Source organism: Nothobranchius furzeri, chromosome 18 (genome assembly GCF_043380555.1).
Source record: "Nothobranchius furzeri strain GRZ-AD chromosome 18, NfurGRZ-RIMD1, whole genome shotgun sequence".
Taxonomy (NCBI): Eukaryota; Metazoa; Chordata; class Actinopteri; order Cyprinodontiformes; family Nothobranchiidae; genus Nothobranchius; species Nothobranchius furzeri.
Window position 1 is genome coordinate 44,814,851 of NC_091758.1, and position 26,864 is coordinate 44,841,714.

The 26,864-nt window shown below is 47.3% G+C and overlaps 3 protein-coding genes across 10 annotated transcripts in view; 2 read left to right on the forward strand and 1 right to left on the reverse strand.

The window, feature by feature from the left end:
• Nucleotides 1-6,717, forward strand: part of atp10d (ATPase phospholipid transporting 10D) — a 19,240-nt gene extending 12,523 nt beyond the window's left edge. For 7 of the 8 annotated variants that reach the window (XM_015969095.3, XM_015969096.3, XM_054741964.2 and 4 more), the window contains 6 exons: nt 1-33; nt 2,206-2,406; nt 3,585-3,665; nt 3,792-3,896; nt 3,994-4,181; nt 6,352-6,717. The exon at nt 1-33 is cut by the window's left edge and continues 93 nt beyond it. In XM_015969095.3, the coding sequence (XP_015824581.3) occupies nt 1-33; nt 2,206-2,406; nt 3,585-3,665; nt 3,792-3,896; nt 3,994-4,181; nt 6,352-6,547 (804 nt within the window). In that variant the 3' untranslated portion in view covers nt 6,548-6,717. Of the gene's footprint in view, nt 34-2,205; nt 2,407-3,091; nt 3,254-3,584; nt 3,666-3,791; nt 3,897-3,993; nt 4,182-6,351 lie in introns of those variants that run through there. The other variant, XM_015969099.3, reaches the window with a different exon arrangement.
• A 595-nt stretch (nt 6,718-7,312) lies between these two features.
• Nucleotides 7,313-13,449, forward strand: dapp1 (dual adaptor of phosphotyrosine and 3-phosphoinositides). Its single transcript, XM_015969102.3, has 9 exons — nt 7,313-7,517; nt 9,949-10,071; nt 10,143-10,276; nt 10,345-10,475; nt 10,590-10,637; nt 10,734-10,796; nt 10,865-10,950; nt 11,820-11,907; nt 13,290-13,449. The coding sequence occupies exons 1-9, from the start codon at nt 7,459-7,461 to the stop codon at nt 13,311-13,313; spliced, it is 756 nt and encodes a 251-aa protein (XP_015824588.1). The 5' UTR covers nt 7,313-7,458; the 3' UTR covers nt 13,314-13,449.
• Nucleotides 13,450-13,730: 281 nt separating this feature from the next.
• On the reverse strand, nt 13,731-15,268 carry lamtor3 (late endosomal/lysosomal adaptor, MAPK and MTOR activator 3). Its single transcript, XM_015969104.3, has 7 exons — nt 15,152-15,268; nt 14,941-14,972; nt 14,536-14,570; nt 14,404-14,462; nt 14,196-14,329; nt 14,038-14,101; nt 13,731-13,969 (listed from the first exon to the last, which is right to left on the reverse strand). Exons 2-7 carry the CDS (start codon nt 14,947-14,949, stop codon nt 13,896-13,898), a joined length of 375 nt encoding a protein of 124 aa, XP_015824590.1. The 5' UTR covers nt 14,950-14,972; nt 15,152-15,268; the 3' UTR covers nt 13,731-13,895.
• Between the last annotated feature and the right edge of the window lie 11,596 nt (nt 15,269-26,864).

Consider the following 26,864-nt stretch of genomic DNA (forward strand, 5'->3'; position numbering starts at 1 on the left):
AACATGATCCTCTACTTCATCTACAAGAATGTGGTTAGAGCTCCTCTTCTCCTCAGTGGAGTTAAGGACAGGATCCCAAGATCTTATGGAAAAGGAAGGAATAATGTCCATCTGTTTCTCCCCTTGTCTCCTCGTGTCTCCCCTTGTCTCCTCGTTGTCTCCTCGTGTCTCCCCTTGTCTCCTCGTGTCTCCCCTTGTCTCCTCGTGTCTCCCCTTGTCTCCTCATGTCTCCCCTTGTCTCCTCGTTGTCTCCTCGTGTCTCCCCTTGTCTCCTCGTGTCTCCCCTTGTCTCCTCGTGTCTCCTCGTTGTCTCCTCGTGTCTCCTCGTTGTCTCCTCGTGTCTCCCCTTGTCTCCTCGTGTCTCCCCTTGTCTCCTCGTGTCTCCCCTTGTCTCCTCATGTCTCCCCTTGTCTCCTCGTTGTCTCCTCGTGTCTCCCCTTGTCTCCTCGTGTCTCCCCTTGTCTCCTCGTGTCTCCCCTTGTCTCCTCGTGTCTCCCCTTGTCTCCTCATGTCTCCCCTTGTCTCCTCGTTGTCTCCTCGTGTCTCTCCTTGTCTCCTCGTGTCTCCCCTTGTCTCCTCGTTGTCTCCTCGTGTCTCCCCTTGTCTCCTCGTGTCCTCGTTGTCTCCTCGTGTCTCCCCTTGTCTCCTCGTGTCTCCCCTTGTCTCCTCGTGTCTCCCCTTGTCTCCTCGTTGTCTCCTCGTGTCTCCCCTTGTCTCCTCGTTGTCTCCTCGTGTCTCCCCTTGTCTCCTCGTGTCCTCGTTGTCTCCTCGTGTCTCCCCTTGTCTCCTCGTGTCCTCGTTGTCTCCTCGTGTCTCCCCTTGTCTCCTCGTTGTCTCCTCGTGTCTCCCCTTGTCTCCTCGTGTCTCCCCTTGTCTCCTCGTGTCTCCCCTTGTCTCCTCGTTGTCTCCTCGTGTCTCCCCTTGTCTCCTCGTGTCCTCGTTGTCTCCTCGTGTCTCCCCTTGTCTCCTCGTTGTCTCCTCGTGTCTCCCCTTGTCTCCTCGTGTCTCCCCTTGTCTCCTCGTTGTCTCCCCTTGTCTCCCCTTGTCTCCTCGTTGTCTCCTCGTGTCCTCGTCTCCTTGTGTCTCCCCTTGTCTCCTCGTTGTCTCCCCTTGTCTCCTCGTTGTCTCCCCTTGTCTCCCCTTGTCTCCTCGTTGTCTCCTCGTGTCCTCGTCTCCTTGTGTCTCCCCTTGTCTCCTCGTGTCCTCGTCTCCTCGTGTCTCCCCTTGTCTCCTCGTGTCTCCCCTTGTCTCCTCGTGTCTCCCCGTGTCTCCTCGTTGTCTCCTCGTGTCTCCCCTTGTCTCCTCGTGTCCTCGTCTCCTCGTGTCTCCCCTTGTCTCCTCGTGTCTCCCCCTGTCTCGTGTCTCCCCTTGTCTCCTCGTGTCCTCGTTGTCCCCTCATGTCTCCCCTTGTCTCCTCGTGTCTCCCCTTGTCTCCTCGTGTCTCCCCTTGTCTCCTCGTTGTCTCCCCTTGTCTCCTCGTTGTCTCCCCTTGTCTCCTCGTTGTCTCCTCGTGTCTCCCCTTGTCTCCTCGTTGTCTCCCCTTGTCTCCTCGTTGTCTCCTCGTGTCTCCCCTTGTCTCCTCGTTGTCTCCTCGTGTCTCCCCTTGTCTCCTCGTGTCTCCCCTTGTCTCCTCGTTGTCTCCTCGTGTCTCCCCTTGTCTCCTCGTTGTCTCCTCGTGTCCTCGTCTCCTTGTGTCTCCCCTTGTCTCCTCGTGTCCTCGTCTCCTCGTGTCTCCCCTTGTCTCCTCGTGTCTCCCCTTGTCTCCTCGTGTCTCCCCGTGTCTCCTCGTTGTCTCCTCGTGTCTCCCCTTGTCTCCTCGTGTCCTCGTCTCCTCGTGTCTCCCCTTGTCTCCTCGTGTCTCCCCCTGTCTCGTGTCTCCCCTTGTCTCCTCGTGTCCTCGTTGTCCCCTCATGTCTCCCCTTGTCTCCTCGTGTCTCCCCTTGTCTCCTCGTGTCTCCCCTTGTCTCCTCGTTGTCTCCCCTTGTCTCCTCGTTGTCTCCCCTTGTCTCCTCGTTGTCTCCTCGTGTCTCCCCTTGTCTCCTCGTTGTCTCCCCTTGTCTCCTCGTTGTCTCCTCGTGTCTCCCCTTGTCTCCCCTTGTCTCCTCGTGTCTCCCCTTGTCTCCTCGTGTCTCCCCTTGTCTCCTCGTGTCTCCCCTTGTCTCCTCGTGTCTCCCCTTGTCTCCTCGTGTCTCCCCTCGTCATCAGATGTACGTGAACCTGTTGTTCTGCTATCAGTTCTTCTGTGGTTTCTCTGGAAGCGTCATGATCAACTCCTGGGTCCTCATCTTCTTCAACCTGATCTTCACCTCCGTTCCTCCAATCATTTATGGAATTCTGGACCGAGACACGCCTTCAGACGCTCTGATGAAGCGTCCTGAGCTCTACAGAGCAGCACGAACCACCCAGGTGAGTCCTGCTCTGGCAGCTGGAGGAGGTCACACATGCGAGCATGCAGGTCCTGCAGGAGCAGAATAAAGAAGAATAAAAGCATTAAAATCAACAACGAATCTGAAAAGTCTGAGCAGAGTTTATTAGATTCTTCATGATTAAAGGTAAAAAACATTATTTACCCATTTTAGTGACCGGCTCTGATTCTAACGGGTCACCGAGCTTCTCATGCAGGCTCAACATGCACACCTGTCTCCAGCAGCACCCTCACCTGTTCACCCTCCACCCGTTTTCATGTCAGACGTTTCATTACTGCTGAAAATATGTTGCTTGAGTAAGTTAAATAAAGGTTTAATTGATGCGTTTTAGAGGGCGCACTCACATTATTTTGATATAGGAACATCACATAAGTGGTTGTTACACCCCTCGCTGGGCTCCGCTAGGAAGCAGAGGGGAATAAACATAAGATGGACCAGAATAACGAAAAGTGACCCTTTTAGGGGAGGAAAGGGCTCGACCAAGCAAAACCAAACTCAAACGGTCCTTGTATGTTCAAGGTTTTATTAAAAAAAACAAGTGGCTGCCGTAACAGTGGTTATTTTGGTTTCCATAATATCAACAATAATGTCGTTTATCTGCAATAATATGTCATCCAGCAAAATGCGTTAAGGTCCCAGGCCTAACCGGAGCTCTTCTCCTGCAGGAGGTGCCTCACCTCTTCCTGGTTCAGAACCAGAACCTCAGAGCTGAGTTGAGTCACACCGACAAAGTTCTCATGAGGTCTGCTCAGTGAGGAGAGCTGAAGGATCTGCTAAAGACTCGGATCTTCTGATTAGCGTTCAGGTCAAAGCAAAGCTGGTGATGCTGCAGGGAGCCGGTTACCATGGAGACGGATGAAAATGCTTCTAAACCTGAAAGGCTTATTTTGTTTTAGAAGTTGACCAATCGGGTTTATGGAGGCGCACACACACACACACACACACACACACACACACACACACACACACACACACACACACACACACACACACACACACACACACACACACACACACACACACACACACACACACACACACACACACACACACACACACACACACACACACACACACACACACACACACACACACACACACACACACACACACACACACACACACCACCTTCCGACTAACAGCAGAGATTCCATGCAGGTCTACGCTCCCTCCACCTTCTGGATCAACGTCCTGGATGCCTTCTACCAAAGCCTCGCCTGCTTCTTCGTGCCTTACTTTGTGAGTTTTCGTTGTGAAACTTGTCACTTCCTGTTTCATGCCCACTTTGTCTTTCAATGATGGGAAGCAATGAATGAAGTAACCTCACTGTCAGTATGGGGAGACTGTAAATGGGATGTTTTTCAGGCTCTGGAAGGCTCAGATGTTGGGGATATGTCCTTTGGTTCTCCGGTCAACACCTCGGCACTCTTCATCATCCTGCTGCACCAGATCATCGAGAGCAAGACGCTGGTCAGACTAAACGTCGCTCTGTTTAAGAGGCAGAGCTCTAAATGTTCCTCTTGTGGAATAGTTTCTGGACCGACTGAGCCCTGCTTGTGTGTTTCAGACATGGATCCATGTTCTGGTGCTGGTGCTCAGCGCCGCTTCCTACTTCCTGTTCACGCTGCCCTTCAGCGCCTTCTGTGTGATCTGCAGCCATCCCACCAACCTGTTCGGGGTGGAGCTGCTGGAGATGTCCCAGCCTCTGTTCTACATCATTTGTGTCCTCAGTGTGGTGACTGCTCTGTTGCCCAGGTACACACACACACACACACACACTGAATGGCTAACTGAAGGGTGCTTCCAAGGGTACAGTCCCATCCAACTATCAGCCAATAACCTGGCTCTCCACAACATGGAGGCTCACGTCAGGCATCGTAGCGACTAAGATAACCGTACCAGTTTTATGCTAAAGCACATTTAAAAAACAGCGTGGGAGCCCCCCAAAGTGCTGCACAGGCAGGATCAATTAAAACCAAGTAAGGCAAAAACAATGAGGATAAAAAGTACTGAACAGTAATAACAGATAAAAACAATAAAACGAGTCACTGTGTAAAAGCCAAGTTTTAAAAGTGGGGCTCACCCAAGCGGTTTTATTGAAACTCAGGAAAATGTGAACAAAGAACAATCCATCACTGTCCTACACCAGCCAATTACAGCGTTGCTTCTAGGCTAAGGCGGGACATTCCAAAGAGGAAGTCTTCATTTTTGTCTGACAGCCAGACGCTCTGTAACCATGGATTCCTGTTGCCAACCCCCATACAGACAAACATCATGGCTTATCAGCTGCATACCAGAGCTAAGAGAGAAGCAAAAAGCCCCGTGGCTTACTTCACAACAAGATGACCTAAAAAGGAATATTTAACACTAGAACTCCCAGAGACTTGTCCTTTGACTGGGCTGTTGTTATCTAGGATTCTTGATCACCTGATGGTGGTTTCCTTTGGTCTGTAAATGTGGCAGTTGCATGGGAGTCGGTGGTGTCGTGACCATTCATTGAAAGATTCCAACATTTCAGGTTCCGAAATGTTGCCCATCTGTGTCTCCAGCCAACCTTTCTTCTTTAGAGGAGTTCTGCTCTCTGACGTGGAACACAACTCGTCTGAAGACGAATCAACGCTCCTGCAAGAGAATGGATTCTTCCTCCCCCATCTCAATCACAACAATCCATATTTTGCAGCAGAGCCAAAACCTCGGCAGCAGTGTAGCCTTTAGGCATCTTTGTGTCGTGTTCATCAAGCCAAAGGTTCTTTAGTAAACTGTCCTTCTTATTCCCAAGTTTATGTTGTCATCACAGTTCACAATCCCTCCCACCGTCCAGCACACCACACCCAAGTCTGTGTATGAGTGTGACTTGTTTTCTACACCTGAAAAGTAGCTTTATCACAGGTGTTATGAGCCATCTTTTTAAATGCAACTATAGCAAGTTTATCTGCTAAAGGTCAACTGTTCACAATTAGCTGAACAGTTCAAGTCGGCTTTGCAGTTATCCTGCCTGTGAGGCTCTAACGGCAGGCCTCCGTTGTTGTTGGTTGTGATTTCTGACCAGAACACACTTCCTACTCTGTTTATGTAACCACACATAAAAGGCATAACAGAAAATAATGGCAACAATATATATATATATATATGTATATATATATATGGGCAATATATACATACATACATACCGTAAATCCTCTAATACAGGCCCAGGCCTGTATTTGACTCAAGCTCATCAAGCTCCAGGCCTTTATTGGAAGGAGGGCCAGAATTAGAGGCAGGCCTCAATTTCTATTTGAGCAAAATGAACTAATGGTTCGCTGGAGTTTTTGACTATTAAAATTGCGCCCACATTTTCAAAGTTAAACACATTTCTTTTAACAACGGTAGTTTCTGCTTCAGCCCTCTCCCCCCTCCCCCTGCTTCAGCCCTCTCCCCCCTCCCCCTGCTTCAGCCCTCTCCCCCCTCCCCCTGCTTCAGCCCTCTCCCCCCTCCCCCTGCTTCAGCCCTCTCCCCCCTCCCCCTGTGCAGCGGCCACAAACTCACTGATGCGCCTGCAGCCTCTCTGAGTTCCTGCTGCTCTAAACATTAAAATAATTATTTCATTTTCTGTTCCTCACTTCTGATTACCTTCAATGGTGTCTGTTTGTTGCAACCAGCAGGTACAAAAACTAACTTGTTTTTATTTGACTATTTTTCTGTCCTATATATATATATATATATATATATATATATATATATATACACACATATATATATATACACACACACACACACACACACAAGGACCTTCTGCTGTTTTAGTGCTTCTGCTGCAGGAATTTTGTCCCACGTTGTAAGAGGTCTGGACCGAGTCCTTCTCAGATTTCTCGCTCTAATCCCAGCGGTTTAATCTACTCATGATAATCGTGACTTGTTCCGTTTTCCGGGTTTTCCTTTGCAGGTTGTTGTTTCGGACTTTGCTGAACACCCTCTGCTCCGGCGCTGATCCGAGTTCAGCCCAGAGCGATGAGAGGGATGCAGAACGGTACCAGAGGAGGATGCAGCGCTGGAACCAGAAGCATTCCAGACCCACCAGGGTACCGGTGAGCGCAGACAACCCGGGCCTGGAGCCCAGCCTGGATGAAATGGTGTCCTGACCCAAATCCATCTGGGTTCTGACCCGAACCGACCTGCAGAACTTGTGGTGCAATAACTTGAGTGCTATTTGCAGACGACTGAACTCTGAACCACGTGAAGAAGAGATGTGCCTCGTTCGTGCCTCAGTCCGAGTCCGGGCCAAACAAACCTGACCTGCTGGTTGTTTACGTCTGGGTCAGCTGAGCCACGGTTTGTTTACCTGCTCAGCTGAGGAACAAACACTATTGGTTTGTTTGTTTGTTTATTCGCTGTAACCAGCCTTCAGAGGAAGCTTCTGTTTACATGAAGGTCAGAGACTGAATGTTCTGATCGTGGAACCTTTGATCACGGGTTCTACGACACAAGAACTTTAATAGGAACTACAGAACCATGTTCTGGTGGACCAGCAGAACTGCTCAGCTGCCTAAGTGCCTTGTTGCTCATATTTAGACTGAATAAATTAATAAAGTGTTTCTCTATGTGACCCTGAAGCCTCCAGGTCTTTGTTCTGAAGTACAAGATCCAAAACTCACTTATCAGCTGTTCAGATGGTTAATCTTAGCGAGGTGCAGATTACAGACCAGATTAGGCCCTGGTTGGGTTCAGCTGCTCGTCACCTTCAGGTAAGTGAAACTAGGTCATAAACCACTCTAACGTTTGGAGGAAGTAACATTTCAACCAGAGCTGAAAATAACTGGTGGTTGTTCAGAAGGCTCCACAGCCGGTCGGGTGAGCTCCAGGTGACGTGCCGTAGCCGTGGGTCAGGTCGGTCCGGTTGAGTAGATGTGCTGCCGTTGATGATTGGTCCGACTGCAAGAGGAAACCAGTAGAGCTGCTGCTGGGCGTGGCTCGGGCTCTCAGCCGCCACTTCCCCTCTGCAGCTGCAGCTTTCACATCATCTCTGGACTCGGAGGAGACCACTGCAGGAGACATGAGCATCCACAGCGACGCTTCCAACGAGGAGCTGGGCGACGAGCTGGAGACGCTGGGGTGAGGCTGCCTCTTTTTGACCTTTCACCTGCAGGAAGGAAGGGATCGGTGCCGACTGAAGCACTGATTTGGTCAGTCGGCCGTTTTCGGTTAAACGGAGTAAACGAACAGAAACTAAATGAGTTGTGCTGGTGGTGAAAACACTGATGCATCCTTTTAGTTGTCATGGTTTCAGGTTTGGAACAGCTGATCTGTGGCAGTGAGGGTTAGCAGAGGGGGGCTGAAGTCACGGGGCTGTAAAGGTTGATAATGCCACCATAACCACCAAACAGAAGCATGAAGCCCAGAGGTGGCGCTGGGTCCAGACGGCAGATGAATCAGACACTTTAACTGGAATCATGCAAATGAAGAACTTTCACATCCTCTTTTCTAACCCGGTTCCTCTGCCTCTGCCACCAGGAAGCTGCTGGAGGCTTTCTATCTGCACTCCAAACACATGTCATGCTCTAGTGCACAAACTGTCAAAACCCAACAGAAAATCAGATCCTCGTGTAGTGAGCAGCTTTCCATCCTGGTTCCAGTGGCGGTTTTACCATTAGGCTTAGGTAGGAGGCCGCCTGGGGCCCCCTTGTGTTGGGAGCCCCCTAGCTCTGACCGCCGGCACCCCTCTGTTAATGCCACAATATTCTTATTACCAACCTGTCGCTGCAGACGGGATTGGACATGCACACTCCTCATTACCATAATTCCTGAACAGTTCAAGATATCATTAAAACTCCAGAAGTGCTGAAAAGATTAAAAATGGGGCTTTTCGTGCATATACAACACATTACGGTAGCCACCGGGATTCCCTGTCTTGAGCTCAACGAATCGCAACACAGATTCAGAGATGTGCTGTTTGTCATCCAAAATGCTCCATTTTATAACTTTTGAATGGCTGATCAGATTAAAATGATTCCAACAGTTCCTAAAAGTACATAAAAGCAGCTTTCCAACGATCTATAGCATGACGCAGTCAGAGTTATGGAGAATATCTCTACGAGGGGAAATCCTGCTGTACAGCCTGATTGAAACGGAGCGCAGCGCCGCGGTGAAAGCGGATAACGGGACAGGGAAGCTAATCAGCATAAAAACCAGCATGAAATTATGGAAATGCCTCAAAGAAAATCAACACGATCTGTTAGGTGTCCCAGAAGGCTTATATCTGAAGACAGTGACCACGAAGAAGGACCTCCGGTGAACCAGGATATGAACGTTTGTTCAGTCTATTTTTTATTTGAATAACCCTCAACTATTTGCTAATTGTAAGCTTCAGCTTCATTCCAACATTATTTATATTTTTACCATAAATAATTATCATTGCTAAAACAAAAGTTTTTGGTATAGCAGCACGGTGTGCAAGAGAAGCACCCCATGGCAGTGTGAGGTGTGCAGGACTCTGCCTGCAGCTGGAGAGAAACTGCTTCAAGGTCTACCATCAAATAAAAACGTCTGAAAGTTTACAAAAATAAATGGTCTTAATAACTGCTAAAAACGATACCAAGGTTCACACTTTTTAAGAATAGATGCATTACAGTTCAAAGTTTAAATTGTTCATTCCAAATTGTTTGCCCAGTCATTTTGAAGTTCCTGTTCAGTAATAAATGTAAAAAATTCAAATCCGTTTTTTGCTTTTTTCACTTTTAAGCTGACTTTTTAAAGGCTTTAATAGAAATAAATTCTAAATACAAACCATACGCTGAAAGCTGAGGTTGTTCTGAAATAAGGAGAGTTACACACACTTTGTACTTTTTATTACAGTTTTACAGCCATAAGATTAAAAAATACCAGGCGGCCCTGTTATAATTATGGTCATAAGAGGGTTATTAAGACGGCGATGCACAAACAGGAAGTGATTGGAAGTCATTCCACTCCAATCCAGTTGGTGGCGGTAATGCACCAAATGGTTGTTTGCCAAGTGCCATAAGACCACAAATATGAAGAAGAAGAGAGGCGGGAGCGTTCGTAACAAACTCAAAGGATAGTCAAAACATTAAGCATGAAATGGAGTTATCCTAGTGGCTCCAATAAGAGAAAGAAGCAGCTTGCTTCATAAAAGCTTTTATTTTCACTTCTGAAAGTGACGTCGTTTCTCGATGTAAACATCAAAAGGAAGCAGAAAGGAAAGACGATGGAAAATGTTTAAAGGGAGGAAAACATAGACCAAAATGGAAAATAGAAAATAAATAACTAAGGCAAAAGCACAGGAGCACTGACAGGAAGAAGAAAGCAGAGCACATATTGAAAGTGTTCAAAGGGAGAGAAAGACAGGAAGAAAGAGGAGGACTAATAAAAAGGGAAAATAACTCGTGTCAGAAGAGGGGAGAGTTTCACAAATCCAGTTAAAGGTAAGATTGTCGAAAATTTGGTGTAAGGGGCCCCATGTCTGTGTTCGCCTTGGGCCCCCAAATTGCTAAATCCGCCTCTGCCTGGTTCTGTATCTCCTCTGAAGGTGGTACCACTACGACCTGTCCCGCCACGCTGCAGAGGCTCTGCTGCTGTCCAACGGCTCTGATGGGAGCTACCTGCTGAGGAACAGCAACGAGGGCCCGGGCTGCTTCGCCCTCTCCGTCAGGTCTGCTGGCTGATCCGTTTTACGCGGACTCGAATGATTCCAACTAAACCTTCTGATGGTGTTCAACTCAGGGCCAAGGACTCCGTGAAGCATTTCCATGTGACACGCAGAGATCACGTCTACGCGTTTGGCTTTAACGAGTTCACCAGTCTTCAGGACTTCATCGACCACTTCGCCAACCAGCCGCTCCTGGGAAGCGATGCAGGTAAACTCACCTGGAAGCACACAGACCCAGCTAGAGAGTAGTTTCCATCCTGCTTGTGTCTGAACCAGGAACCCTCGTGGTGCTGAGGTCTCCATATCCATGGCGTGTGGAGGAACCATCCATCTATGAGTCGGTGCGCGTTCACACGGCCATTCAGACGGGCCGAACGCACAACGACCTGGTGGCCAACGCGCCTCCGGTACGTAATGCTAGAGCAGGCTGGTGCTGAGGCGTCCGTTAGAGAATCAGCATCAGCACCGCAGGAAACGGGATGAGCTGCAGCATCTGAGCGAGCTTCCTCTTGTGTCTGCAGCTGGGAACGAAGGAAGGTTACCTGGTGAAGCAGGGAGCGATTGTGAAGGTGAGCATCTGGACCGTGCCATCCCGCCTCCGCTGATCCCAGAGGAACAGGTTCCTGTTTGTGAGGCTGAAGGTAAATGTGGATCTTTTGTTGCAGAACTGGAAACAGAGATGGTTCACACTGACCCGGTACGAGCTCCGATACTTTAAAGATAAAACGGTGAGTCGTGTGTGTGTGTGTGTGTGTGTGTGTGTTTACTCATCACTGATCCGGTTTCCATGATGCAGTGTGCAGAGCCGATCCGGACTCTGGATCTGCGGTCCTGCTCCGCGGTCCAGTTCGACTACTCTCAGGACCGAGTCAACTGCTTCTGGTGCGTTTACTCAAACCAAGCTTTTATTCTCTGTGTCTAAATCCAGATTATTCAGATTATCTTTGGTATTTTCATGGATTTTGTCTAAAGGATTTTATATGGATTTGTTTTTTATTTATTCATAAAAACAGAACATGTGAGGCAAAAGTAACAGTTTTTATTTCACTTGGATGAAACTGTTCTCTCCATGGGAACGTTTCCTAAATGTTCCTAAACTTCCTTCTGGAATACTGAACCATGTCCAGGAGCCTAAATCCCTAATCAGATTATTTCTGCACACATGAAATCAAAACGATTGAAAACACGACTTTTAGAGTCACTGAGACTGTTTGCTGGAACAACACCTGAACGGTTTCAGAATTCCCAACAGAACCAAGCAGATGGATCGGATCAGCTGCAGCTGGACTTCCCCAAACCACATCAGAGTGAGATGAAGAGGAAGTTTCAGTCATCGCTGAACTGGTTTCAACACAATTTCACCTTCAGTTCATCAGAAAAACAGGAACAGATGATTCTGATTCCTTCAATCTCAAGAAAACAGAATATTTCAGATCTAATCCAGGAAAACTGAACTCCGGGTGGGATCAGAATCATCCAGCAGAACGAACCGGGAGAGAAAATAAACGTGAATCTGAAAGAGGAAGATCAAAGATTAGTTACACACAAGTGGAAGAGGAAGAGGAAGACGGGACTGTGGACACACAAACAGGAAGTCAACCAGCACATGAGACATTATTTCAAAATAAAACTGGAAACTAGTAACGGGTTCAAACGTCACAATGTCGATGGAAAACAGGAAAATGATGCTTCCCTGACTGGTTAAGAGTCGGAGCGTCTGACCTCTGTTCTGTTAACTCTTCTCTGTCCAGTTTGGTGTTTCCTGAGCGAACCTTTTATCTGTGTGCTAAGACAGCGGTGGAGGCCGACGAGTGGATCAAGATCCTCCAGTGGAAACTGGTGAGTGGAAAACCAGCTTCAGATGCCCAAACATCTGTCAGGTAAACATCTGCCAGACACACACCTGTCAGGTAAACATCTGCCAGACACACATCTGTCAGGTAAACATCTGCCCAGTAAACATCTGCCAGACACACATCTGTCAGGTAAACATCTGTCAGGCACACACCTGTCAGGTAAACATCTGTCAGGTAAACATCTTTCAGGTAAACATCTGTCAGACACACATCTGTCAGACGTCTGTAAGTCAAACTAAAAAAACACTTCCTGTCTCACTTCCTCTTTGCTAAAATCCACTAGATTTCTTCATCTGCTGATTGTGTCTCAGCCCGAGTCTTTAGGGCGGGGTCACTAACGTGGTGACCCTGCGGGCACCAAGGTGCTCTTGGGGTCACCACGAGTGCCCCCCGCAGGCCAGTCTAAAAATGGCACAAGTCACCACTAACCCTGATTTTTCCTTTTTTTAACTGTGTTGCTGTTTTGAGTTAAAGCTGCATCGATGCTTATTTGAAAGTGAAAATATTACTTAATCATTCCTGAGAACAAAACTATTTGGTGTTTTTGTGTGTTAGCGTACGTAAATGTGGCAGCGGTGCAGCTTGAGGGGCTGCGAGTAGGGTGACCAGATGGCTCACTTAGGGGACTTCTGGTTATTTGGTTTGGAGAAAGGTTTCCTGGTTTAAAACTTTGACTAAAGTAGCGCTCGTCATTCATCAGCTCCTGCTTCGAGTGCGTCGGGGAGCGTGGATCCACCCAGAACATTTACACATCCAGGAGCCTGAGACAGTCCAGAAGCTCATAACCTCTTCAGCAAGCTCCCTGGAGACATCTGACCATTCACAAGCTGCAGATGAGCAGCTGGGGTCACGCGGCGTTCGGGCCGCAGCAGTGAAAGGTTCCTACTCCAAGTGAAAACGTAGTTTATGTCCCTGGGGCACTCTGAGCCGCTTGTTTGGACTGAATATGAATAAAAATGAGTTAGGGGTTCTCTTCCAGCAAACATGCGCTGCGCTTGTATAAAAAATCTATTTTTGGGCTTCTTCTGTGTTCGCTAATCAGTCCGTGCATCGCTTTGGTGGGAAAAATGATCCAGATCACCCAACCCTAGTCTGAACTGGATCAGGAGGCCTGCGGCTGCATGTAAGTGAGGGAGCTGGTGGCCTGAGGTCATGACCTCTACAGGAAGTCAGGTGGACATGATCTCAGTCTTGGAGAAAGTAGGTTAGATGAAGATGCACGTCTCTGGATGTGAGTCCAGCTGATCCATTTCCCTCATGTTTCAATTAACCGACGAGTCCAAGGAGCCTTGAAGCTCAGAGGACTTGATACTTCTGAATGTATTTACAGTTTCAACCATTAATCCACCAACTATGTGTTTCCAGTCTCAGGTAAGAAGAGGCCGATGACACTCGTCTGCAGCTTCCTCCTCCAGGTTGTCGTGGAAACGGTGAATGAGAACCATCCGGAACAGGACTCATATTTTAAATGAATTCTGTTCATTCTGAAGATCTTTATGGGTCCATCAGAAGATCAACTGCTTCACCAGTTAGCTGGAAGCTCAGACATGTCAGGGTTCTGATGCTCGCCATGCTGTATGCCAGCAGCAAAGCATTGTGGGTAGAACTGACATGTGAGTGGCTTATTTATATCTCCACATGAGAATGTGAGTTTCCAGAAGCAGGAGAACCAGTTTTATTGTGGAAACACTTTGTTCATGACTGATGAATGTTTAAATTAAAGCCTCTGAAACCATCTGGACTCCGTCTGCTCTGAGGTTCTTATCTGTATTCTTTAGGTTTAACTCTAAATGAACCACTCTGGTGCCCAGAACCCACACATTTATTCAGACTAAAAGCACAGATGGAAACATTTACAGCAACGTGAATGAATCTGGTCCACACTGAACAAGCTGCAGGCAGAATTTCCTACAGAACCCAAACACATCGTGAGGATGGTGGTGAGCAGCAAGTCTTCTGGTGAGTCGGAGACTATGTCACCTCCACCACCTGCCTCAGATCCTCTATTAGAGGAGTCAACTCCTTCTCCAGACTCATGATCAGACCTGAGAACACAGAACAGAACACTGAACCAGACTGAACATCTGTTTGTCTCCATAGAGACAGATGTTACCTGTGTTGGCACCGCTGCTGGCGATCAGGCTGATAACCAGGGGGAGGCGATTGAACTGCACAATCTGATTAAGAAACACGCATCACCATGGAGACTTATGTAAAGGCATGAACATTAATGCATCCCTGTGCCGACGCTCAGAGGAGCTGCTGTGTGACCTGGTAGGAGTTGTAGTAGCAGATGATGCTCTTGTTCTTGGACAGGCCGAGTTTGCTGCCCTGATCTGTGGCCAGAGCGAAGGTGGACAAGAAACCGGGTCTCAGCGCTTGGACGGGGGCGTTGTCATTGGCAACTGTAAAAATGAGAAATGAGGACATGGCCCCCTTACCCGGGCAGGTGAGGAGGACTTTAGCACTGGCTCCTTACCTTTCACAACTGGAACACCGTCTCGGTCCGTCACTACGATGGCATGAAGACCTTCAACACTGGGAGAGTTTAAATGGATCAGTAACAACTACATACGGGTGAAACACTGAGCGTTCCCATGGAAACACCAACCTTTGGAGCTGTTTGTACAGGAATCTCTTCAAATCCTGCAGAGAAACCCACAAAAACTGGATTAAACATTTTATTATAAAAGTAAGACAACAAACCACTCCATCAGTGCTGTGTGAACAAAATGACAACTGGACGCAAAATAATAAAAAGACTGCTGCTTTAAATGTCTGGTTGCTGGTTTAATTCCTATTTCAGCGTCTCAAGACAAAACAAATCAATCTCAGACTCGTGACTCATTTAACTGATTAAAACAGCTTCTAGAGAAATCTGCTTTAAGCTGCATCTGATCAGACCTTAGAAAACACCAAAATGAACCGTCTCCGTTTGCAACATAAACACACCTAGCTTACTTTGTTTAAAAAACTGTAAAAGTTCTTTAAAATTGAGAAAACTGGTCATACTCACGTCTGCCATGACGGTCTGATCTAGTTAAGTCTCTGTGGGCAGAAAACGAATGTTAACAAATAAAACCTCCCACAAAAACCACTAACTCAAAGTCTACACTCAAGTTTAAATAAAACAAGCTAGCATGTCAGCTAATCAACAGAGATGCTGCTTCCGGTACAAACGGCCCGCTAAACAAAACACACATAAGCTATAAAAAATGCACAAATACCGTCTTCAGATGACTTTAAACACCGCTGAGACGCTCTACATGCTAAACAAGAGCTACCAGCTACCAGCTAAGTCACATGACATACGGGGCTTATTTCCGGTTTGTGCGGAAGTGTTTACGGAAGTCTGTGCTGCGTGGTTTTAGCCACGAGAGGGCAGTATTACCCTGCTTTACAACAGGACAAATGTCAAGATACGTTTAGATATTTTTACAACCTGTTCGAAAGTCTGACGTTTTTATATGACGTGATTTTTTTTACCGTTTCATCACTAATAGTATGACTGTTTAGCATATTGTTATGATTGTACGGTTTTTAAATATTTGATCACTCATCACAAGGATCATACAATCTCCCTTTTTTTTTTCGTGACACACACACACACACACACACACACACACACACACACACACACACACACACACACACACACTAGGGATTTTTGTAATAAGTGCGTGTAACAGCATCAAACTACGGTACGTGTGATGAGAATGTTAAAAAACAACAAACTATAACTGGCATGATTTTTCTGCATGTTTCCATGACACACACCTTTCTCTCTTTACTTCGCAGGCAGTGCATCTGGTTTCACCTGAACACAGTACAGCTGACTATCAGGTCATGTTAGGAACGTCTGCGCCGCCTCTGAGCGGTCCCTGTTGGACCGTCTCGATGACAGAAACTGGATGGCAATACATTTCCTCAGGCGCAATGATGACAAGGTCACGCTGTTAGGGACAAATGGCCCTGGGAAAGTTCCTGATGGCGACCTGTCCTCCCTGGCACCCTTTAGGAGGTCTCTCATTACCAACCTGGGAGTTGAGATAGACCCCCTCATGAACTTAGATAGCCAGACAACAGCAGTTGTAAGATCATGCTTTTATCAGCTCAGGCGTTAAAGAAGGATCGAGTGGTACGATGCTGCAATCTTGCACTCAAGCATTCCCTCCCTCGTGAACAAGACCCTGAGATACTTAAACTCCTCCACTTGGGGCAGGACCTCATCCCTGACCCGGAGAAGGCATTCTACCCTTTTCCGACTCAAGACCATGGTCTCAGATTTAGAGGAACTGATGCTCATTCCAGCTGCTTCACACTCGGCTGTGAACCGCTCCAGTGAGAGCCGGAGATCATGTTCTGATGAAGCCAACGGGACCACATCATCTGCATAAAGCAGAGACTCAATCCTTGGTGCTGCATCTGCAGTGATGCGGGCGTTGTACCGGTCTGTCGTGGTGAAGAGAGAGCCGAGCCGGAAGGCGAAGGTCTCAGTTTACCGGTCGATCTACGTTCCTACCCTCAATCCTTAGAGATAGGGTGAGAAACTCGGTCATCCGGGAGGGGCTCGGAGTAGACCTGCTGCTCCTCCACATCAAGAGGAGCCAGTTGAGGTGGCTCGGGCATCTGGTCAGGATGCCTCCTGGACGCCTCCCTGGTGAGGTTTTCTGGGCACGTCCAACCGGGAGGTGACCTAAAGGTAGACCCAGGACACGCTGGAGGGACTATGTCTCTCACCTGGCCAGGGAACGCCTTGGGATTCCCCGGAAGAGCTGGCCCAAGTGGCTGGGGAGAGGGAAGTCTGGGTGTCCCGGCTTAGGCTACTGCCTCCGTGACCTGACTCCGGATAAGCGGCTGAAAATGGATGGATGGATGTTTTTAAAATAAAATTGATGACACTTATAGTGTTAAGTTTATTTTTATATTTTCACAACACAAACGCACGAGGTTTGATCATTTTCCTCACACATATTAATAGTTAAATGAATCATTTCCACGGCACATATTATCATGTTTTAGTCACAGTCGTGGTGCCCTTGGGCAAGGCACTCCTTACCTGCAGTGGTTGGAGGGACCGGTGGTGCAGGTGAGCCCCAGAGCAGCGGGGAGAGGGGAGAATGACTGGTAGGCAGGAAGGTGCCCCTGATCTCCACCAGCAAGCTGGTGATGTCCAACATGGCGGTGCAGGTATCGCCCCTCTGGAGGCAGGCGTTGCACATTAGCACCTACCTACCCTGCTACCCCACATACGTAGTTCATGAGTGTTTTTCATCAGAAGAACCCCTGAAGGACGTAGTTGTTCGTCCTTTCATCAGAACCTATTTTGAGCCTGAGAGGGTTAAACTGTTGCCTCGCAGCAAAAAGGTTGCAGGCTCAAAACCCAACTGCAGTCTTTCTGTGAAGCTGCAAGTTCTCCACATGCAAGCGTGGGGTTCCTCCGGGTTCCCCCCACAGATGACCCTACAGGTTAACAAGTTGCTCTGGATGAAAGCGTCTGCCACATGAATAAACATAACAACGTTTAGCGTTTCTAAAAAATCCACTTTGGAATTGGAATAAAAATCTTTCCTGAGACCGTATCAGTTTTTCCTCTACGGGCATCAGGAGAAACTCTGATTTCCACGTCACCTTCGCTGCCACCTGCTGTGTCAGGCAGCAGCGAGCTGCAGCAGGTCGTTGAGAGGTTTCCGTGTGAAGGACACTTCGACCAGACATGAAACCAAATAAATCGGATTCACTCAGAATAAACAGCCAGACGCGTGGCGCTGACTTCCTGTCTGCTTGTCTCTGTTTCTGTGGCTGTTTGCTGTCTGTCTGCATTTCCAGACAGATCAATACTTGCTCACGGGCCCCGCCGACGCACACACGGAACGTTTTACTCTCTTTGCTTTCCAGTGATTCCACGGGAACAAAATGTTCCACAAACCTTTCCATTGGGTCTGCTGACCGGTTCTGTTGCTGACCGGTTCTGTTGCTGACCGGTTCTGTTGCTGACTGGGTTTAGCGTAGGACGAGTGGTGGTTGTGCACCGGGCCTCGTTGGGGCTTCACTCTTGTGTTTATGGTCTGGAAAAGGGAACATGCTGCGGTTCTAAAGTCCATCAGATGTTTGGGAGAACCGGTCGTGACCAGACCCAGCTGCAGCAGTAGCCTACCTTTAACCCTGAGCAGGACCTGGAGGCAGGAACAACGTACCCGGCTGTCAGACAACAAATAAAGTTATTTTTCTGCTGAATTCAACCTTCTCATCTCTGAAATGATGACGATACATCAAACTGCTTTAGGACACTCAGACACATTCACACACTGCTAGTGATGGTAAGCTACAGCGTAGCCACAGCCGCCCTGGGGAGGTCTGACAGAGGCGAGGCTGCCGTTTGGCGCCGTCGGCCCCTCTGACCACCACCAACACAGGCAAGTTGGGTGAAGTGTCTTGCCCAAGGACACAACAGCAGGATACCCCTGGCGGGAGCTGGAATCAAACCCATGACCCTCTGATCATGAGGCAACCCGCTCTACCTCCTGAGCTACTGCTGCTTAATCCTAACCCTAATCCAAGCTAGATTATAAAGGAGGAATGTGGCCAGCTCTCCCGCTTCGTGGCTGGGTTGGTTTCCTTCACCGAGCCAACGCGAGGCTGAGCGTGCTCGTCTTCCTGTACGTGCTGCAGAAGGTCAGGGTCACACAGCGATGGACCCTGAACGCCTCGCCACACGACCCCCGTTCCTCACGACCCCCGATCCCGCGCTGAGACACGATGGAAACCTCTTCTTTTGGATTTGAGTTCTGCCTCTCTCACTAGCAGCTCCAGATTAGACACACTGCATGAAATCCTAATCTGTTCATATTGCTGTAAATGATCCGGATTAGTGAAGCTCCTTGATTCAAGCAGTGGGAATGTTGGGACTTTACTTTGGTGTTCCAGTATGATTCCAAGGAATTAAAACAAACAGAAAAATGATTCCTAAAGAAATGTTCGTCCCTCTGACTCAGATGAGCTAAAGTTGTTTGTTTCCTCCGGCTCTTGTTTGTTTTAGGAACGTTTGTAAAGTCGGGTGAGTTTTGGGTCAGGAGCTAGAACCACTGATGAGCTGGGCCAGGGATCAGAACCGGTTTGCTGCTCTGAGTTCGTAAGTTTTAATTTTTACAACTAATCCATAAATCAAGATGAATGAGCTGAACCCATTCTGGAGTTTTTGTGCTCCTTGTGATTAAAACTAGAAACCGATGCTTTTTCATTTCTGATCCGTTTGTAGCTGAACGCTTTTAGTCAGAGAGGGAGGTCTCGGTTCTAATCTCTAACGTTTGAGTTGCTGAAAGCAGTCGGTCTTCCTCCGCAGCTCGGGTTCAGCCACCAGCGGGGTCAAAAAGCAGCCAAACACAGGCGACGTGGTGTGAATGAACTCTGCAGAGCTGTAACGTTACCATCGGTTATGCCAGCAGCTCAGGTGTTATCTAGAGTTACGGCTCAGGACACGCCGTCGCAGACACTGGTTTACTGCCCTTGGGCCAGTATTTCCTTTTCTCTGCTGCTCTGCTGACAGAGTGTTCAGTTCAACATCAGGATCATCAGAACAGAGCAGCAAAGTTCAGGTTCTGCTGCTCAAATGCGTTTTTATACCAAGTTAATCTGAAAATGACCTCCAAGAACAATAATGATGTGCCGAACGAATCGAGTCACGTAAACGACTCCTCACTGTGAACGATGAGTCCTTTCAGACAAACGTTCCCGTTCGGCTCCCGCACAGATACAAAATAATCCTGAAGTCCACTTTTTCCAAATGCCGCACACGGATCATCATGAGCCAAACAGGAAGTGAGACCGTTTCAGCATCTGGTTAATTTCAAAATAAAACCCATGTCTAACTGTTGTAGCCCGCTGAAGTTTTATTAATAATGACAGTGATGTCAGTTCACAACGTCTGACAATCCATTTTGTTTCTACAGGTTTAGTTTTGAAAATTTTATCTCACATTTCTAATCATGTGGAGCTCCATGGGAGCAGACATCTGGAGACGTTCAGCACACCGAGTCAGTGTGAAAGGTGGTCCGTCCACAGGCCGCGCCCACCAAGCACTCGGTGTGAACGAGGCCTCAGTCCCAGGGCCAAAAACAAGCACATAGGTCCCGCGTCCCCACTCCGGTAAGCACCCCGCCTACAAACACCAGTCAGTAAATAATAAACAACAATCGTTTTTATAGTAAAGTGGAGAATTGTTGTGAATTTAATTAGAAAGAAAAAGGTAGAAACAGGAAATGTGAGCTAGCTGCTTTCTTGGTGACAGACATGATTTTGTTTGGAGAAAAGAGCTTTTAGCTAAACTTTACCTTTAAAACTAAAGCAGATGCTCCCTCTGCTAATAAGCTCCACCCCTTGTTTTCCCTCACCAATTACCAAAATAACAAACAACTTTTTTCTGAATTTATAAACAGTTTAGAAAAGCTGAACGTTTCAGCGTTAGCGGGTGTGTTGGCTGTCTTAGGTGTGTTCTTGCTGTGTCGTTTCTCTAATTCCATGTTGTAGTTCTTTTAAAACACAGAACAGTTCTGTTTACCTGTTTTCCCGCTACGTTTCGTTTGCAGCTACAAACTTCCTCAGGCTGACGCTGATGGTGGCGTCACTTCCTTCTCCGTTTATCCGCGGGCAGCAGAGGACGTTGTACAATAAAGAAGTCAGCCGTAACAGATCACCGCACAAGAGAAAACCATGTAATGGACTGGGACAACACAAGGATCATAAACACCCAACAACAGAAATACAAAAGATGGATAAAAGAAGCTATCGAGATAAGGAGACGTGGATGTGGGACCATGAACAGGGACGATGGAGTTTACATGTTGGACCGCACATGGGACTGCATCGTCGGAGAGGGGAGAGCGGGCAGCAGAGGGCGACAACGTTCTCTGCTGCCCGCGGATAAACGGAGAAGGAAGTGACGCCACCATCAGCGTCAGCCTGAGGAAGTTTGCAGCCGCCGGCGAAACGTAGCGGGAAAACAGGTAAACAGATCTGTTCTGTGTTTTAAAAAAGAACTACAACATGGAGGTGTGTTGGCTGTTTGTAGTAGCAGCTTCTGACCTGTAGGGTGTGCTGTTGAACCCTTGGTCCTCCAGGGCCCTCCACCAGTCACAGAACTGTGACCCTGCCCCTAACCTACCAAACAACACAAGCGTCCAGTTTAACGCTCAGTCCAGTTCCTGGGGTGTCTACCTCTGGACCGTTTCACCTGTCGCCACACCTGCAGAACACCAGCTAGGGACTGGTTAGTGACCAGATGAGAGCTGTGAGCCCTGCCTTTGCACGAGCAAGTGAAACCAAAAGTCAGCAGCAATGAAATATAAATCTAGAAAGTAAACAACTAAAGTCAACATGTGTAGCACTTGTTGCTTCTGTTGTGCTCCACAGCTGCCTGCACACCCAGGGCTGCACACCCAGGCCTGCACACCCAGGGCTGCACACCGCTTCACCTGCTCTAGGGGTTTGGAACGAAGGCCACTGAGCGTTCCCGGTGACCGTTTTCCTGCAGAGAGCATCGGGAACCAGCTGTGATGAACACGTGCAGTCGTCTTTTATTGACTTAAACAGGTGGACCAAAGACACGGTGCGTTATTTTTGTTCCGTGCAGCCCCGTGAGTAAGCCGAGGACACCTGCTGCATGAGCATCTTGCTGCTCTGATAACACACCTGATCCGGGTGGAAACAAGAGGCTTTTAGTTCTATCACAGACAGAGCAGCAATACAAACGCAGCCTAACAGCTGTCCGTGGAAAGACCCGGACACGTTTCACCTGAACCTCGTCGTTCCCTGAGTTCCAGTTTTTCCTTCTTCGTGGTTTTATTTGATAAAACAGAACAACAAGTTAGAGCCTGTTTCAGAGTTTTATCCGCCTCTGATCTGTTTACTGAGCCCACATCAGGATCTGGTGTCGTAAGGATTTTCCAGTTTCTTTAAGCTCTGAATTCCCGCCGCTCCGACAGTTGAGAGCTTCCTTGTAAAATAGACGAGGTAAACTAGCAAGCTACTCGTTAAAGATGAGAGATTTAAACACAAACGTTCGTTCAGCTGAATCCAGCAGATGTGAGAAAAGGTCTGTTGTGTTGTGATGCTGCAGCAAACAGGAGAGAAGTGAGCTGGCAGCATGACGGGCAGGAAGAATCAGCGTTCGGCGGTAACGGCTGAGGAACGGAGCATCCTGTGCTGCAGGCAGGAAGCTGGAAGAGACAGAGGGAGTGAAACTCGGTGGAGTGGATCAGGAAGGACGGAGCAGTTTGTTCAGTGACCTACTCTTCCTCAGTACCCACACCAGTCTGGACAATGATGGTGCCAGCTTCATGAATGGGTTTACTGGACCACAGCACATCAGCGTTTTGGGGTCAGGGGTCGTGTGGAGAACAAGCCAACTCCATGCAGAACCCAGATCCAAACCTGAGACCTCTAAGCAACCAGTTGGGAATGCTGGACTCAGGACCTTACTGGGAATGCTGGAAACCAGTCAGAGACACAATCTCCATTAACCCTCCCACTGTCATAATGGGTGTGACCCCGCAAGGAAAGCCGACCGTTGAGCAGGGTTGATGGTTTATCGTTGGAGTCCACGTGGCGGGGTGAGGTGTGATGATTACATTTAATGAAGAACCATAAGACATTAAAGATTCCCATCTAGTATGAATCCCGTCTTACGGACACTGGGTTATTCAAATCAGAAGATTGGATCTTTTTATTACAGGAACTTTCTAACAACACTTTGTATTAACCGAGAGAAGAGAGAGAGACTTTGAAGTGTTTAAGGAATTTTATTACTAAAGGATTTTAAACAAGACTAACTCTCTAACGATGGATGTTCTGTTGGAATGAAGTGTGAGGTGAATGATGTCAAATTCAGAACCCTCGTATCCGGAGAAACAAAGTCTGAGTGGGCGATGATGTTTTGCTCCTAACTGATCAAAGTTCAAGACACAAGTCATAAACACATGGGACGCCATTTTGTCGCATCCGCATACCCTCAGACCTCCAATGATGGATCCAGGATGTCAGGTCCTCGGACCTTCCTTCCGGTACTGGAGCCGATGGTACAGCGTCACAGCACGACAGACTAGTCCTTGGATCGTCTCCAGGTAAACAGCGACAGGTGATTCACAGCGTCAAAAGGGGACCCTCCTTGGGTCAGCGAGTTCAGCTTTTATTCTGAAAGGAACCGTTGCTTGGTTGGTAACAACAGATTTTTCCCAGCTTGGTGGTTCTCAGCTTAAAAAGAGAAGTACAGATGGCCGGTCCAGTTACTTCGCTTAGCATGCGGTGAACTCTATGGGATGTTGAGAACTGAACTAAGATGGCATTGGAACAGTTTTATTAATCTGGATGTTTTTGATTCTGGACGAATCAAAGCTGGCAGATTTATAAACACCACAGAGACTCGCCACGCTTCAGACTAGGAAGGTTCTGATTGGATCAGCACAGCAACGTGTCATGCAGCTGTTTACCTTAACATGTGTCAGTGTGTCTAGTGAACTAGATTAAGTCATATTACTTATTAAAACATATTAATCATAACATTGTGATCTCACAGATCAGTCATATTGTATTACTGACTAACAGTTGTTTCGATTAGCTTTATTGAAAATAGAGTTCTTTGATTTAATAAAATAAACGAGTCTCTTCATCTTCTGTCTTCACTGCTGGAAAGTAAACAGTTTAGAAGCGATATGCATGACCTTGAGGCTGTTTCATGCATGCTGGCGCTGTGTCAAAGGCATCTGTGGAGAAAGTTAAATAACCCTGAGGAATAGCTCCTGCATCACGTTACAGAGGAGTGAACACCACCTCACCCCTGCCACGTGGACCTCAAGTGGTGGAAAATGAGCTGGAAGGCTGACATCTGTTTGGGTCTCAGAGAGAAGACAGCATGCAGCCGAGCAAAGTGCTGCACAGAGTAAAGGCTTTACACCTAAAAACAGTTCAAGCTTCACCCACAGAGAACACCTGAGATCAAAACGGTCCTGTTGGGAGGCAGGTTTCTGACCCACGACATGCAGGATCAACACAGGAAACAAGGCAAGAGAAAATAAAGAATTTATTACAAAACGAGAACTAAAGGAGTGGGGACGGGACGTGAAGGCGCTGCGTGAAGGCAGCAGGATTCCGAGGTGGGTTTCTGGGGAAGGAGACAGTAGGTTCCTTGATGGTTGGCGGATATGCTGGCTGAGATGGGTCTTACTGGATTCCAGGAGTGATGGGGAATAAGGAGGGGCTTGGTCAGGTCCGGAAGAGCTGAAGGGGTCCGGAGAGTGAAGCACAGGTTGTCTGAAGGCGATGTTGGTGAGGATGCTGATGAAGGCAGGTGAGCGGCTGAGAGCGAAGGGCCAGGGGAATAGCAGTGTGAGCCGGAGTGCGGGAATCCGGGCTGGTATGGTGGAGAAGGGAGATGGAGTGTGGAACGTCACGTAATGGCCTGGTTTTAAGACTCACAGGTCAGATACACAGTCTGGGTCACCTTGCCCTGGTTACGACTCCAACCTGCAATAGAGTCCTTCACAGCAGACGTAAAGTCTGCTACCACTCCTTTAATCTGCAGCTGTCTGCTTATCTGACTGCTATTCCATCCAGCATGAAGAGGACCTAATCATCAAGGTTCATCATAACTGTGTTTAATGACTGAAATGAATGATTTTTCTTTGGTTAATAATTATTTATGATAATCAGTAATGTGTGACTATGACAAGAATCATGTGCAATTAGTCAGCTCACACAGGTGACAGTAACTACGTTACAGGTAACTAGCACTCACATGATCTCTTCCCATAACACCAGAACTTTCCATCTTCAGGAGGCGTGTTTCTGAGGGTTTGTTACATCTTCCCTCTACATGTCAAAACCTGATTGGTTAGAAATAATAACAGCCATCTTTTAAAACACAGCTCTCGTCATTTGCGAGTGAGTTCTAGAGAAGGTTGGGACGGCCGCCCAAAGCTCTTTAACCAAACAAGCGATTTCTGTCACGCTGGCGGAATCGCTCCGACACAACAAAACGACACCTGCAGAACAAGCTGATGCTACGAGATTCCTTAAGAATCTGCAGACGCAAACCAGTTCCACCTGTGTGCCTGCGGACCGGAGAAGTCAGTACCATCGGTCTTCCCTACCGGACCCAGCACCCTGAGGCTGTTCAACATCCTCCTCTGACCTCCTGATCCACGACGAGGGTCGCCTGACGGTGAGGTAGACACAGATTGCGTCTGAATGCTCTTTAATAAGAACAACTTAGCTTATTGACAAAACCAAATGCTTTCTCCACCCAGAACACGTCCTCTCTCCAAGATACACGTTCTGATACATGCTTCACTCGCACACACACACACACACACACACTCCACCTTAGATTCATCCAAACACAGGGTTGCTGTTTAATACCAAAGCTTTTATAAATTGTCTTTTAAATTGTTTAGTAATACATTTCTTAACCTTTTTAAACTTGACTCTTTCTTGAAATAAACACAGAGTGGGTGTGTATGGATCACTGAACAAGCAAAGATCTTTAGATCTTCTGAATTAACAAATAACTTTTGCTATTAAATTAAATCTTTAAAAAAAATTATAATCTTTTGATTAACATAGACCAAGTAAGTTTGTGTATGAATTTATATCTATCTGTCAGTCAGTCAGTCAGTCAGTCAGTCAGTCAGTCAGTCAGTCAGTCAGTCAGTCAGTCAGTCAGTCAGTCAGTCAGTCAGTCAGTCAGTCAGTCAGTCAGTCAGTCAGTCAGTCAGTCAGTCAGTCAGTCAGTCAGTCAGTCAGTCAGTCAGTCAGTCAGTCAGTCAGTCAGTCAGTCAGTCAGTCAGTCAGTCAGTCAGTCAGTCAGTCAGTCAGTCAGTCAGTCAGTCAGTCAGTCAGTCAGTCAGTCAGTCAGTCAGTCAGTCAGTCAGTCAGTCAGTCAGTCAGTCAGTCAGTCAGTCAGTCAGTCAGTCAGTCAGTCAGTCAGTCAGTCAGTCTGTCTGTCTGTCTGTCTGTCTGTCTGTCTGTCTGTCTGTCTGTCTGTCTGTCTGTCTGTCTGTCTGTCTGTCTGTCTGTCTGTCTGTCTGTCTGTCTGTCTGTCTGTCTGTCTGTCTGTCTGTCTGTCTGTCTGTCTGTCTGTCTGTCTGTCTGTCTGTCTGTCAGTCAGTCAGTCAGTCAGTCAGTCAGTCAGTCAGTCAGTCAGTCAGTCAGTCAGTCAGTCAGTCAGTCAGTCAGTCAGTCAGTCAGTCAGTCTGTCTGTCTGTCTGTCTGTCTGTCTGTCTGTCTGTCTGTCTGTCTGTCTGTCTGTCTGTCTGTCTGTCTGTCTGTCTGTCTGTCAGTCAGTCAGTCAGTCAGTCAGTCAGTCAGTCAGTCAGTCAGTCAGTCAGTCAGTCAGTCAGTCAGTCAGTCTGTCTGTCTGTCTATCTATCTACATATATACACATGTATACACATATAGATAGATAGATAGATAGATAGATAGATAGATAGATAGATAGATATTTTTATTCGGTCAACAACAACAATTTATCAATTTTACATAAAAGTAATCAAGCAACCAAAAAAAGGAATAGGTTGAAGCCTAGTGGCTTATAATTAGCCTATCCTTAACTCCCACAGACATAATCAAATCCTTAACCAAGGCTGATAGCTAAGGTGCATAACATTTAAAGAAAAAACAATGATAAATCAAGAAATCAAATCAACACAAGGTTGGACATCAAACTAAGTTTCTATAACTTTGGAAGATGCAATTTTTTAAAATTTTCTTGAAAAACGACAAAGAATTACACATCTTCAGTTCATCATTAAGTCCATTCCATAACTTCACTCCCAAAACCGACACACATCTATACTTCGCATTAGTTCTCACTTTAGGTATTTCAAACATATAAGACCCCCTCAAATCATATTTTCCATCTCTTAATTTAAACATACTTAAAATACAAA

Excerpts from the sequence above, each read along its gene's own strand:
- dapp1 (XM_015969102.3), top strand. The coding sequence starts at position 7,459 with ATGAGCATCCACAGCGACGCTTCCAACGAGGAGCTGGGCGACGAGCTG. Across the intron at positions 10,638-10,733 it reads AGCAGGGAGCGATTGTGAAG|AACTGGAAACAGAGATGGTT; the intron begins GTGAGCATCTGG and ends CTTTTGTTGCAG. Across the intron at positions 10,797-10,864 it reads GATACTTTAAAGATAAAACG|TGTGCAGAGCCGATCCGGAC; the intron begins GTGAGTCGTGTG and ends TCCATGATGCAG.
- lamtor3 (XM_015969104.3), bottom strand. Across the intron at positions 14,463-14,535 it reads CTGTACAAACAGCTCCAAAG|TGTTGAAGGTCTTCATGCCA; the intron begins GTTGGTGTTTCC and ends AAACTCTCCCAG. Across the intron at positions 14,102-14,195 it reads GCTACTACAACTCCTACCAG|ATTGTGCAGTTCAATCGCCT; the intron begins GTCACACAGCAG and ends TTTCTTAATCAG.